Raw genomic sequence first — 14,330 nt, 5'->3', positions numbered from 1 at the left:
AATGGGGGAGGGTAGGAGGGTCAATAGCTGTCACTTTACCTGCATCTCTACAAACCAGATGGCTGGAGGCCAGGGGAAGCAGTTTCCTGGGTCTTGCTTCTGCAGTACTGCCCATCCCTTTTTTTTTTCCCCTTTGGATTCATAGAGAATTGTATGTCAAAATACACCTTGCTGTTGATTTATTTATTTATTTATTAAACATAACATACAAACACCAACATTCTTACCATATGATCATTCCATTCTTGATATATAATCAATAACTCACAATATCATCATATAGTTGTATATGCATTATCATGATCAGTCCTCAGAACATTTGCATCATTTCAGAAAAAGAAATAAAAAGTAAACAGAAAAAAAATTCATACATACCATATCCCTTACCCCTCCCTTTCATTGATCACTAGCATTTCAATCTACTAAATTTACTTTAACATTTGTCCCCCCTATTATTTATTTATTCTTAATCTATACGTTTGACTCATCTAGATAAAGGAGCATCAGACACAAGTTTCTCACAATCACTCAGTCACATTGTGAAAGCTATATCATCATACAATCATCTTCAAGAAACATGGCTACTGGAACACAGCTCAACATTTTCAGGCAGTTCCCTCCAGCCTCTACATTACATCTTGACTAACAAGGTGATATCTATTTAATGCGTAAGAATAACCTCCAGGATAACCTCTGGGCTCTGCTTGGAATCTTTCAGCCATTGACATTTTATTTTGTCTCATTTCACTCTTCCCCCTTTTGGTCGAGAAGGTTTTCTCAATCCCTTGGTGCTGAGTTCCAGTTTATTCTAGGATTTCTGTCCCACGGTTGCCAGGAAGGGTCACACTCCTGCTGTCCATTCCTTTTTATTTTACAGAATGCAAATGTAAGCAACACAGACAGATAAATACACAATCATCCTCTTGCAGGAAGACATCTCTCAGCCTGAAATTCTCACTCAACTTTTGTTGGCATATCAGTGTGATAGCAGCAATATTTTCTAAGAGAAATCCCCCTTGGAGGAATTGATTAGGTAAAATCACTTAACCCTCCAAGATGAATGACTTCTGAAAAATTGATATAATGTGCGAGTATAGGATTTCAAGACAACAACAAGAAAAAGTCTCAGAGATTTTATAAATGAAGAAGCACCATCAAGGAGAAGAGCGGAGACATATAGTGAGGAGAGTGGATCAGCTCCCATGTCCCTGTATCCTAAACAGTCTCCTTCTACCAAACCTATCGTAGCAACTTGCATCCCTCACGGGCTTATTAAAAACCACATTTCTTCTACTCATTTTACATAGATTATCTCTTTTAATCCTCAATTCAAACCAATGAGAGATACTATTATTCTCTCCAATTTACAAATGAGGAAAGGGAGGTCTGGATTAAGTAATTTGCTCGAGGTACCCGAGTGCCAGATCTGTGATTAGTTCCCAAGTGGGCTAACTTCAGAGCCTTTCTCTAAGTCCTGGACTATCTACCCTCCTGCTCCATGTTACAGAATTCAGATGGGGACAGAGATAAAGAAATAGAACACGTTTACTCTCAAAGATTGCAATTTGAGGACTACTAAGAATCAAGTGTATGCTAAGGGGATCTGAAATCGGAGGATCTCATTTCAGATCTTACCACTACCTATTTACATGATTACATACAAGTTACTTAGCCATTCAGAGATTTAGTTTCCTCATTATTATCTCTTGTGAGCATATCAAAAACAAAAACAAACAAAGAAAAAGAACTGGGAAAGTTGACAAGTAATTTCACAGTACGATTTTTTGAACTCTTTAAATGACAACTTACTTATCTTCGTATTTTACAATATACAAAGCTCTTCCCCACTCGTCATTTAAGCTGACAATGGATTTATGATTTATGCCTGACTAGTATTTTTATTACTCATTGATATCTTGTAACTTGAAAATTGAGACCCCAAGAGTTAAAGTTAATTGTGCAAATTCAAATAGCAAGAAAATTGTATAAAAATTAGTCATAACTTTAGCCTTATGGTTAATTATGAAGAAGCCTACTTCCCCCTCCCCACCTCCTCCACTTTTCCCAGAAATTATAGACACAATAGGATTATGAAAATTAGTTTTTAATTACAGTCCGGGAATGAATCCAATTATGACAGAAATGACATTTAGGGTTCCCTCTCAGATAAGGAACAGCACAAAAGATATGTACGAGCAACTAGTTACCCTGGAGGATAAACTAGGCCTTTTACCATTTCCTGTTTTCTTCTCTGGAGAACCACTAATCTAAAGAGAATCTTCCTTCATCTTGCAAATAAGTGAACCATAGCCCTTAGTTGTCTCTTGCTGTTGGCCTCTCCACTCACATTAAGCCAAGGGCAAATTGTTATTAAAATGAAACAATCCTGTTTTGTAAGCTCCAGAGGGTGAGATATGTTGGCACATGTTCTGCTAAATTCTAGTAGTCTTCGTAGTGGTTTCTTAAGAGAAGCAGCAGAAGTTATCTTAGCAAGGGAGGTTTTGTGAGAGGAAAGAAGAGGGAAAAAAGAGAGGAAAAAAGAAAAGAAAAGAAAGAAGCAAGGGAAAAGAGAAGGGGAAGGGCGAGAAGTGGAGAGGTAGTGGAGGAGAGGGGAGGGGAAGGGAGGAAAAAGAAAAGAGTTTAAGAACAAATGAAAGAAAGAAAGGTAAGAGTTAAAACATTATTTATCCAAAGAGAAAAGCACTGTACAAAGAGTTAGAAGAATTGATTTTGAGACAGTGCCAATGCTAAATATCTGTATCCCTGAACCCCATTTAATCTCATATTCATCCTAGAATGAAGTCAATCAGCCTGATTATTTGTGGGTATTGAAGGCCCAATGGTGCAGGGGAGGTAAAGGCACTCTGCAAACAGTGTCAGCATTGCCACCTATTACCAGCTGGTACTAATGTTAAATCATTGCTTTCTTATAACAAGGGAATTTGCTCACATCCTGCCCAGGCTTTCCTCTGGAATCAGGTTGGGAGATTTAGCAGCTGGTTTTCTCTGCCTCTTCCACCATTCCAGGCCTGCTGCTGCTTGACCTCTGACCCTATAATGATGACTTAATGCCTGACCAAGGAAGGCCAACTAAATGGGAAATAAAGATGATCGAATTAATCTGCTTCATCCCTATGAACAAAAGGTTTAATCTTGGAGAAAATCAGAACTTGTTAAAAACACTTGTTATCTATCAGAAACATTACTAAGTGTTTTCAAGTTATTACATTAGACCCTTACAATAAGTCCAGTAATGAAGCAGTACAGCAATTAATGCCACCTTTCAATAGATGAGGAAACAATGTTCACAGTTGTAAAATGGAGACTGGAAGTAAACCCCCAGGAAGTAACCAGTGTTCCACTTTCGAGGTTTGATAAAAACCCTTGAGCAAGACTTTAAAATTCATCACACTGTATTCCCAGCTTCAGGCACCTAGAGGAAGCCCTTTAACATTTAACAGCAACCCAGCTGCTGCCACAAGCTTTCTCCTTCTAACTCCAGGATGCAAATCTGGTTAAAGTTGCACACATTAATTAGGAAGGCTGGAATATCATCAGCTTCCTGTTGTAATAATTGAATGCCTCATGAGAAAAAAAGTATTCCATAAAAATGAAATTTGTCTGGTAAGTAAAAGCATCTAAAACTAATGAAAGAAGGGAGGTGAAGGATGAGGTAATGTGGAAGCAGTATAAATATACAGATTTCTCATCTTAGAGAAATGAGCTTTAATATAAACTAACACCGCATATTAAGTTTAATATAAGCTAAGATGGCGCATCAAGTGGAAGCATATTATTTAAATGACTAACCATCAGAGGAATAACTAATGACAATAATATAAACAACTTTTAGAAAATGAATGGTGGAAAAGTAGAAAATGAAGATAAAAGAAATGTGTTGTTAATATCTATGAATTCATATTAAGGACTTAATAGAAAATATTCAAATAGATAGGTTTAAAAATAATACATTACCCTTGTAAAGTTAATCACCCGTAGAAAGGAAAAGAGACTATAAATCTTCTACATTATTAGAAGAAAGATACACATAAAGTAAAGCAAAAGAAACTCACACAATATTATAACAAATTTTTAAAACATAATAATGCATAAATTAGGAATTAAGATCATAGCTGTCATCAGTATATGCAAATAGTCTAATGTGGCCTTTTAAAAGAAAAAGATCCCGAGATGGATCACAAGGTAAAATCCAAATATATACTGTACGCAAGAATACATCAAAAAGAAAGAAGAGGGACGGTGCGACAGTGGCTCAGTGGTAGGATTCTCACCTGCAATGCCAGAGACCCAGGTAAAAAAAAAATGGAGGAAAAAACCACCATAGCAGTAGGAAAATTTAATTCTCCTACCTGAGTCTATAATACATCAAGTAGCTGAAAGAAAGGAAGGAAAGAAGATAGGAAGGGAAGGAGGAAGATGGAGAGGGAGGGAAGAAAGAAAGAATTATGGATTTAATGGAATATTATGCACTATTAAAAAGAGTCAAATTCATCTTCTTTTGCTGATATGAGAAAATGATCATGATGTATCATTTGGGTACAATAACATGAAGTAGGATAGACTATGACATGCTTTCCCATTAGGTAAAATAATATGTGACAAATATGTGTGTACATACATACCTATTTAAGAGTGCTGTCTTAGTTTGTAAAAGCTGCCAGAAAGCAATATACTAGAAATGGAATGGTGTTTTTTTTTTTTTTTTTGGAATGGCTTTTAAAAGGGGAATTTATTAAGTTGCAAATTTACAATTCTAAGGCCATGAAAATGTCCAAATTAAGGCATCTAAGGAAAGATACTTTGATTCAAGAAAAGCTGATGGGTCCAGAACACCTCTGTCAGCTGGAAAGGCACATGGTGACATCTGTTAGTTTTCTCTCCTAGCTTCTTGTTTCATGAAGCTCCCCAGGGGGCAATTTTCTTCTTCATCTCCAAAGGTCCCTGGCTGAGCGGGCTCTGTTGGTTCTGGTGGCTCTGTGGCTTTTTCCAAAATGGTTTTCTCTTGAAGGACTCCACTAAGCAACCCCACCTTGAGTGGGTAGAGACACTTTCTCCATGGAAATCAACTAATCAAAAGTTACCATGCACAATTGGGTGGGTCACATCTCTATGGAAACAATAAAAAAGAGTCTACCCAGCAATGCTGAATGAGGATTAAAGGATACGGTTTTCTGGGGTACATAATAACTTCAAACTGTCATATTCCACCCTTTGGACCCCCAAAAGACATATTCTTTCCAAATGCAAAATATACCTTCATTCCATAACAATATCAGAAAGACTTAAACTATTTCAGTGACAATACAAAGTCAAAAACAATACAAAATCTCAACCAAGTCAGCTACAGGCATGGTCTGTACTAGGGCAAAATCCTCCTCTGGTTCTGGACCTGTAAAACTCAGAGCAAGCTATCTGCTGCCAACATACAAAAGAGGAACAGTCATAGAATACATGTTTTCATTTACCTAAGGTGAAATTGGAAGGAACACAGGGGTCACCAGACTCAAACAGTTCTGGAAACCTGCAGGGCAAACTCCATTAGATTTCCAAGTCTGAGAATCATTTATCTTTAAGATTTTAGACAACGGCAGTCCCACCCTTTCCAAGGGTCTATGCAGTGGCCTGCTCTCTTCAAATGCAGCCTTGGGGGATATTGGGGAGACTAGCTTTTTCTTAGTTCCATCCTCTCCAAGCATTGGGGCAGCACTGGGATCTCTGCCATCTCTGGGCACATGCTCAACCCCTCCAGGACAATGGGGTAGCTACCAGGCTCTCCCCAATCCCCAAGGAATATGCTCCACCCTCTCCAAAGCCTGAGGTGGTACAACTCTTCCTGAGCCATGAGGTGGAAGGTCCACTCCCTGCCTTTGGGCCAAACTCACCCTCTCCAAGTGCTTGTGTGGGTCTACTCTCCTGGCCCAAGGTTTCTTGACTTCAGACCTTCACTTCCATGGCTCTGTCTCTGAAGTTATTTTTTCTTCCAATTTGTCCCTTTTCTGTCCCTTCTAGTCCAGACTGGCAGTGAGTCTGTTTATACAGATCCCACCACACTCATGTTGGTTTTCTATGCCGTATGCCAGGATCATGCCCATCAGACAAAAGGACTTTCCACAAATCCTTTCTGGATAACTCCATCTCCAATCCTCACTTGCCCTATAAAGTCTGACTATTTCCATATTTGGTTAAATCCTCATGCAGGGCACTATTCTCTGGGGTTTCATTTTCTAGAAGCCCAGAATTTTCCTGACCATCAATTTCTGGTTTCTTTGTAACCAAGAGTTCAGTTCTCAGCTTATCTCTTTCCTGTTGCATTTTACTGTGTGCAGCAAGGAGATACCAGGCTGCCTTTTCCACATTTAGTTTTGAAATTTCCTCAGCTAAGTATCTTGGGTTGTCACCTTTAAATTCTAACTTCCATCAATCGGCAGTAATCAATATGGCCAAATTATCTACAATTGTAAAACAAGGGTCACCTCCCTTCCAGTTTGCAATGACATCTGCATCATTTCTAAGGCCTTATCAGTGGTATCTTTAGAGTCTACATTTCTATCAACAGTCTCTACAAAGCATTCTAGGCCTTCTCTACCAAGCTCCTCACAACTCCTCCAGTATCTTCCACTTATCCATTTTTTAAAAAATTCCAATATGTTTGCTATTTGCAGGCTGCAGCAGCACCCCACTTCTCCAGTACCAAAATCTGCTTTAGTTTGTTAAGCTACCAGAATGCAATATACCAGAAACGGAATGGCTTTTAAAAGGGGGAATTTACTAGGTTGTTTGTTTACAGTTCTAAGGCCATGAAAATGTCCAAGCTAAGGCATCCAGGAAAAGATACATTGATTGGAGAAAGGCCGATGGGTCCAGAACACCTCTGTCAGCTGGAAAGGCACATGGTGACATCTGTTAGCTTTCTCTCTTGACTTCTTGTCTCATGAAGCTCCCCCAGAGGCACTTTTCTTCTTCATCTCCAAAGGTCTCTGGCTGTGTAGGTTCTGCTAGTTCTGGTGGCTCTGTTACTTTTTCCAAAATGGTTCTTTCTTAAAGGACTCCAGTAAGCAACCCCATTTTGAATGGGTGGAGATACATCTCCATAGAAATCAACTAATCAAAAGTTACCACACACAGTTGGGTTGGTCACATCTCCATGGAAACAATGAAAAAGATCCCACCCAGCAATATGAATGAATATTAAAGCACATGAGTTTTTGGCGTAAATAATAGCTACAAATTCAACATAAGTGTATACATACAAGTATGCACAAAGTTATTTTTACTCCTGTGTATTTATAGACAGTTTTTAAAAAAATATACAAAATTCTAATTCTGGTGGCTCTGTTGCTTTCTGTTTTTTAGAAAGATATCTCAGATCTTACTATTTACCAAGCCCAATGTCAGATACTTAAAGGACAAGAAAAATGGTACCTATACTCAAGGAGCTCACAGCTCATTGGGAGGAGCTTACACCTGCAGGCTCAGAGGAAACTACAGTCCTGGATGATGTTTAAAATGTTTAGGAGAGTCAGTCTCTCCCAAAACAATAGCAAGAACTTTACTCAATTTAGCAATCTTTCCCTACAGACTTTAAATGACTGTTTGTGACTCTCAGCATCTTTGTCAGTTGATGTGCACATATTCATCTTCCAGGGAAGATATCAAAGAGACTCTTTCAACAAGTGCTAACTAACCTCCCAAGATCTGTCCACTGCCCTTCAAAGAATAATTTCAATTTACTAATGCATTGCTCTTTTTCCCACTCCCACTCCTTTGATTGTGCTGTCCCTCCCGCCTGAAATGTTTTTCAGCTCTGATCTCCTTCTTCATCTGGCTAACTCCTACCCAACCTCAAATATTGGCTCAGGTACATCTTCTCCAGGAAATTTTCTCTGATTCTATACCCACATCAGTTAGGTTGATAGTCTTCCTCTATGTTTCCACAGTCCTTCCCACCTTGCAAATACTGACTTATTGGTCAAGTTTCAGATGCAAATTCACTTACTGTGTTGTATACATGGTACCTGCAAGTAGGAATGCAATGATTGTTTAATGAATTTAAATGTGGAACTTCACTGTTCTCCCCTGGGTTCTCCCAGCTTACAGTACTGGACTGGTCTTGTGACTTTTTCCTTGCATGCCCTGCCCCCACCACATCTTTCCCCAAGTATAAGACATCATACTCACTTATCCAGTGACATCCCAGGGAAAGCAAACTTGCCCAGGCAGATGCGGCAGACGGTGCTCAGGGGGATCCGCTGCAGCTGCACACAGCTGAGCATGATAAAGTCATATTTGCAAATCAAGAGAGTCTTGTCTGTAACCAGCACAAGCCTCTCCTTCTCATTGTTCCAGTGATCTATCCTGTAGGAATAATCCCAGAAAAGAAAAGTCAATGGACGGTGTAGCCTTCCCAAATTATGGATAAGAGCATTCATTGAAGCCTCTCTCCTGATATAGAAAAAGGTCAAGTTCAACCACCTCAGAAGAAGGAGGGGCTGAGCAATATCTGCCACTCTCTCCATCAGGCCGCATGACCAAGGGAGGAAGGATGGCAGAAGATAATGGGGAAAGGCTTTACAGACACAAGGCTCAGAGGTAGATTACCCATGAGTTGGAATCTGTTAGGTGATACCAAGTATTTATCATGCTGGCAGTGCTCCTCCATACTTTTCTCTTTCTCTAGGAGCCATTCATGGAGCACATCTTCCTCTAAGGACACCAGAAACATCACTTTTGTCCTAATCCCTCAGTACTCAGTCTGTACCACAGATCATGACATACTAGTTTATGCTAATCCCCAAAGGTCACATTGCTTCCTGCAGATAAGACAGGGACCTGAACAACTGGCTCCTAAGCTTCACTCCTTTTATGTGTTTGTTTGTTTTTAACATGGGCAGGCACCAGGAACCAAACCTGGGTCTCCAGCATGGCAGGCGAGAACTCTGTCACTGAGCCACTGTTGCCCACCCAAGCTTCACTCTTTTTAACTCCTTCAACCAGATTCTTGTGTAAGAAATATAGTGGAACAGGTGAAGTGAGAATCTTATGAGCCAAGTAAGAAGACGCTAAGTAAGTGTTTGCTGAGTTGATGCGCTTCATACTTGAGAAACTTTTAGGGGATACATGGAAAATTCTGACTGAGAATTAAGAATTTCTCCAACAGCAAGAGCAATAGGGGATCAAAACAATGGCTCTGGTTAAAAGTGAACATAGTTTTTAATTCCTCTCACCCATAGCATTTTTGTCATTTGTCTATTACAGCCTATAGGATATAGCACTTTCCAACTTACATAGAATTGTTTCAGTATTGTTCTGTCTTTGCTTAAAAAATTGAAAAGGGTGATTTATGATTGATTCATATCTGAATCTTCAGTACCTAACTGGTAATCTAATGTACAGATGATATAGGCACCCTGCTTACAGCCATCTTCTACATCATAACCACAGTGCTATTCTTGAAATAGAAACTTTTAATCATATCACTGCCCTGTTCATTTTATTAAATAGCATCCTGCTGATCTTAGGATGAAATCCATAGTCCCTGAAATGAACTACAGGGTCTGATATGGTCTGAACTCTGCCTACTTTCCCAGGCTCATCTCACACCTGGTCTAGAACACTCACTGTTCAAGTTACAATTTAAATACCTTTCATTGAAAGAGAACATCTTAGACTATTATAGAAACTTGGCCCCTTTTTTATGTTCTCTCAAAGCGTCCTGATCTTTCCCCCTTGGTGGCACTTCTCAAACTTTGTAGAAAAGGAGAGATACTCAAAATGCTTAGCGATAGGTCATGCACAGACAGCAACCAACCAGAATGTACACAGCAGTACAGAGTGAAAATCCAGGAAGTAGGGAGGGCAATGACAGTGAGAACGGGCTGATTATCAACTCTCTGTTTTAAGTGTGTGTTTAGAATGTGTATTCCATGAAACAGAAACGGTGTCCATTGGGCTAGTTACTCCACCATCCAGTTCCTGGGAAATAGCCTACACCAAATAAATATTTTTTGAGTGAATATCAATCATGATTATTTGGGGGGACTTTGAGGCGAGGACATAGGTAGTAACTTCCAGCTGTGTCACTAACCAACTCTGTAACACCGGACCAGTCCTTTAACCCGTCTATAGCTTTGTTTCCTTATTTGTGAAATGGAGACAACACTAGCACTCATCTCATAAGCTTGAGGAAAGGATTAGGGAAATGATTCACAGTCAGGGCTCTGTACATCAAGTGTTATTATTACTAGTAGGGACCTAAGTCACTAAATGCCTTTGGGTAACTTAAATACAAGCCACTCCTCAGCATAGTCTAAGGACAAACAGGCAAGACAAAGTTAGGAGTTGAATCTATGGAAGGAGGAAGAGTAGGAGATGTGAAGAAGAAAAAATGAAGGAGAAAGAAAGAAGCAGAAGCAAAAGGAGGGAAAAAAGGATGAGCTCATTGATTGAAGCCCTATCATATGCCAGCATTATATATTTATAAATACTATCTCTAAATCTCACTACAGCCCTATAAAGAGAGTTACTTTCAAAGTCACTCAGCTAGAATATGTCTGTAATTAGTGGCATAGTGAAAGGGAATGGAATGGAGCCTGGGAAATCTGGTTTAAAACTTGGTTCTATGGTTTCTATCCACTTTAACACACTGCTATACTAAATCCCTCCTATGCTAAGAGAAAGAAAATTCCTGATAGTCTGTTTAACACCCTCAGTCTTAATTAGAAAGAGGCTGGGACTCTGAAATGTCTTATCAGATATCTACATGAAGATCTTTAAATAGATTGCATCTACTTAGCAGCAAGTTAGAAGCTGCTGCCTAATAAACCAGACTTGTTTTTCAGTCTAAAAGAACCACAGCTTTCAGTTGAATGTTTTTACTGAAAATTTCAGCACTCCATAATGAGATTTATTTTAAAAGGTAAAGAATTCAGGAAAAAAGTGAATTCTTTTTAGGAACACAGAGTTCTTTGCTGTGATACAAGACTGCTTAATTTACATGTCGGGGATGTCTGAATTCAAGTAAACACTTAGGATTATAAATAGTATGGGGCCACATCTCTAGCTCCTGGGTGGTATATTTATTTATTTAGAATTCAATCACACCTTTTTTTCCCAAAGAGCACATGAAAAAGACATTGAATTGCAGAATCCTAATATTAATACCATTGAAATTTGGGTAGAGATAATTACAACAAAATAGGGGTAGGAATAACAATAATATATTGTGATTGTACAGTTTGTGGAGGTTTACAAAGCCCTCGAACATCCACGCTCTTATTTAATCTTCACAATAAGCCTGTGGGCAAGATGTTACTACCCTGGTTTTAAAAACAAGGAAACTAAGGTCCAGAGACTTTTTAAATGACTTGTCTAAAGTCTTATAACCAGTAAGAAGTAGTGCAGGGACTTGAAGCAGACACTGAGATACTAAATTCAAGTACAGTCTTTGTTTGCTCTCCTATGCTATGTACCTCCAATTAGAAAGCCCTAACCCCAGTGTGCAAATGCGATGAAATTCACCCCTGGGAGGAGCTGATGTGATGATGATGCATACCATTCCTAGATTTGTTCCCTCTAACAAACCTCTTCCCCAAAACAACACATGACCGTTCCTTCCAAACCTTGTCCTCTCTCAGTGTTCCCTGTTTGGGGAAGAACCCTTCTCCCATCCAACTATGCAAGCTTGAGACTTTGGAGTCATCCTGAACCCATCCCCATGTCTCACTTCATAAACCTGAATTCTAAACATCTCACTCCCCAAATATCCCTGAAAAAAATTCTCTCCCTCTCAACTTTCACAATCTTAATCCAGTTTTTTATATTTTCCTGCGCAGACTATTGCAATCACCCTATTTCCAGGCTACTAAGAGCTACCTAGACTCGGTGTACCTTCTAACCTCTTCATACCGCAGGGAAGGGGTCTTTTACAAAAACAAATCTGGTTTTTATCTCTCCGTCCTGGTTTAAAACAGGTCAGTTGTTCCCAATGGATCTTATGAGAAATAATGAAAATTCTTGATCTGGTCTAAGGAGCTTCTGCTTCTTCAATCTCATCTCGGGCCAAGTCTCTCTATTCCTTCTATACGATCTTCTTTCAGTTTTTTGTATTCACCATGGTCCCAGCACCACCATTTCAGCTCTTTTGCACACACCATTCCCTCTACTGGCAACATTTTTCCTGACCTTCTCCACCCAAATAACTCTACAGAGCTGAGTTCAAGCACCCCTTACTCCACGAAGCCTTCCCAGACCTCCCTGACTCATTCTCTTCTTTCCAGTATACAGTTTCATACCACCAAGCATTTTGCCTCCACAGGTCTAATCACAAATGCAATCTTCAGTAGTTCGTATGATTTCCTAATCACTGTCTGTCTCCTTTCTTATACTGTAAGCTCCATGAAGATAAAGTAAGTTCTTACTGAGCATTGTCTCCAAGGTTGTAGATGTCCAAAACAACATTTCTGGAATGAATGAATCCTTATGTTTTCTACTTATATGCCTTGGCTCATGAAGCCAGGGAAATCCTATCCTCAGGTTTACTCATTTAAATATACCCACTCCCCAACTACCTCCCCCCCACCCCATCAAATAGCACATATAAATAAAATTAAACTGTACATTGGGGAAATGTTCAGGTCATAAAAGTAAATGAGAAAGAAGAGGACAAAAAATGTGACCCTCGGTATGCTTCCAATTTTTTTACAACAACAACAATAAAAAACCACATACACTCAGATCAAACTGTTGACAATGATTATTTTTGGCTCTTGGGATTTTAAATGACTTTTACTTTTTTTGTGCTTTTACTTGCCAAAGTTCTTACTCATTTTTACAGTGAGGATGTTCTACTTTTCTAATAAAAGAGATGTTTTTAAAGCTAAAAAGTTCTCACCCATTGTTTTAGGTTCCTTGCTGCTAAAGCAAATATCATGCAATGGGTTAGCTTCAACAGTGGGAGTTGACTGGCTCATGGTTTTGAGGCTAAGAAGAAGCCTAAAATCATGGCGTCATCAAGGTAATACTTTCTTCTTGAAGACGGGTGTTCTGGGATAGGCTGCTGGCAATCCTCAGTCCTGGGATCCTCTGTCATATGGCAATGCAAATGGTGGCCTCTCCTGGCCTCTCCCTTCTCTCCCACATTCTGTTTAGGCTCTGGCTGCACCCTCTGGCTTTTGCATGTGTCTTCCACTGGGCTTATAAAGAACTCCAGTAATCAGGATTAAAGCTCAACCTGATTCATTTGGGCTACACTTTAACTGAAACATCTTGAAGAGAAGTTATTTACCATGGGTCCACATCCACAGGAATGGGTTACGTTTTTTTTGTTTTGTTTTAGAAATAGGTTAAGTTTTAAAACACGTTTTCTGGAGTACATCGCTCCAAACCACTGCAGTGATCCTTCAAATTCCTAGCTTCACTGCTGTCTATTTCATGGAGCCTTACCATCACCACCCTTACACCCAAGTGGATGTCATCTTTCTTTCCTTTATAAAAACACAAATCTTTATGACTCGGTTGTAGTTCCAGCAATAATCGTTTCTATATTATGGTGATTTCTATACTTGTCCTACCTAGCCCCACACTAAATGAGAGCCCCTCTAAAGTGGAGTCCTGCCTTAGTCATACCTGAGTCCTTCTCTCTGCAGGGAACATCAGCATCCATTTTCTGCATGAGGTGGGGGGAAAGTCTAGACACCCCGTCCACACCCCCAGGGAAACAGGGAAGCTGGTGGGAGCCGAGGTGAGATCTGCAGTTTCATGGGATGATAAAAATTTCACCAGCAGAGGGCAACAGCGAACTAACAATGCCAGGCAAGATCAGTGAGTGTGAGTTTCTAGGACCCCTGCCAGTTATTCAAATCATCCCGGATGCCTTCCCAGTCGCCCCAACCCCACACCCATCAATACTTTAAGGTTTGGAAATTATTTCCCTCACATAATGAGTTTTTTCTAAAATCACTTCTAATATTGCTAATATTGCACAAATACATACAACACACAACTGGTATATTTCCTGATATTGAATAGAGTAACTGTCCTTCATTTACAATTGATCTTCCTGTGGCCCTCAGATTTCTTAACCAGCATTGACCATCCCTGCCCTATAAAGTAGAAGACAGGATCTTGGCGAATTAGGAATCTGCAGCCCAGGGAGAAAAACACTGAATCACTCCTACCACACACATTCAGTGAGCACCCACTGGGTTCCAGGCCCTGAATTCAATTTGGGTTTGCTTTTCAAACACAAACAGATGAAAAATGCATGGCATGAGCAAAGCAATTTCCCTCCCCCCGAGTTAAGTGGAGTCTTT

At 39.6% G+C, this 14,330-nt stretch overlaps 1 protein-coding gene across 1 annotated transcript in view; it reads right to left on the bottom strand.

Annotated features, from left to right (window-relative positions):
- The window catches only part of TPRG1 (tumor protein p63 regulated 1), a 153,206-nt gene that overhangs the window by 66,409 nt on the left and 72,467 nt on the right, over positions 1–14,330 (bottom strand). Inside the window, exon 4 of the mRNA XM_077117867.1 lies at positions 8,200–8,376. Within this exon, the coding sequence (XP_076973982.1) occupies positions 8,200–8,376 (177 nt within the window). The remainder of the gene's footprint in view (positions 1–8,199; positions 8,377–14,330) is intronic.

This window comes from Tamandua tetradactyla, chromosome 10, assembly GCF_023851605.1.
Source record: "Tamandua tetradactyla isolate mTamTet1 chromosome 10, mTamTet1.pri, whole genome shotgun sequence".
Classification (NCBI taxonomy): Eukaryota; Metazoa; Chordata; class Mammalia; order Pilosa; family Myrmecophagidae; genus Tamandua; species Tamandua tetradactyla.
This window is presented reverse-complemented; position numbering and strand designations above follow the sequence as displayed.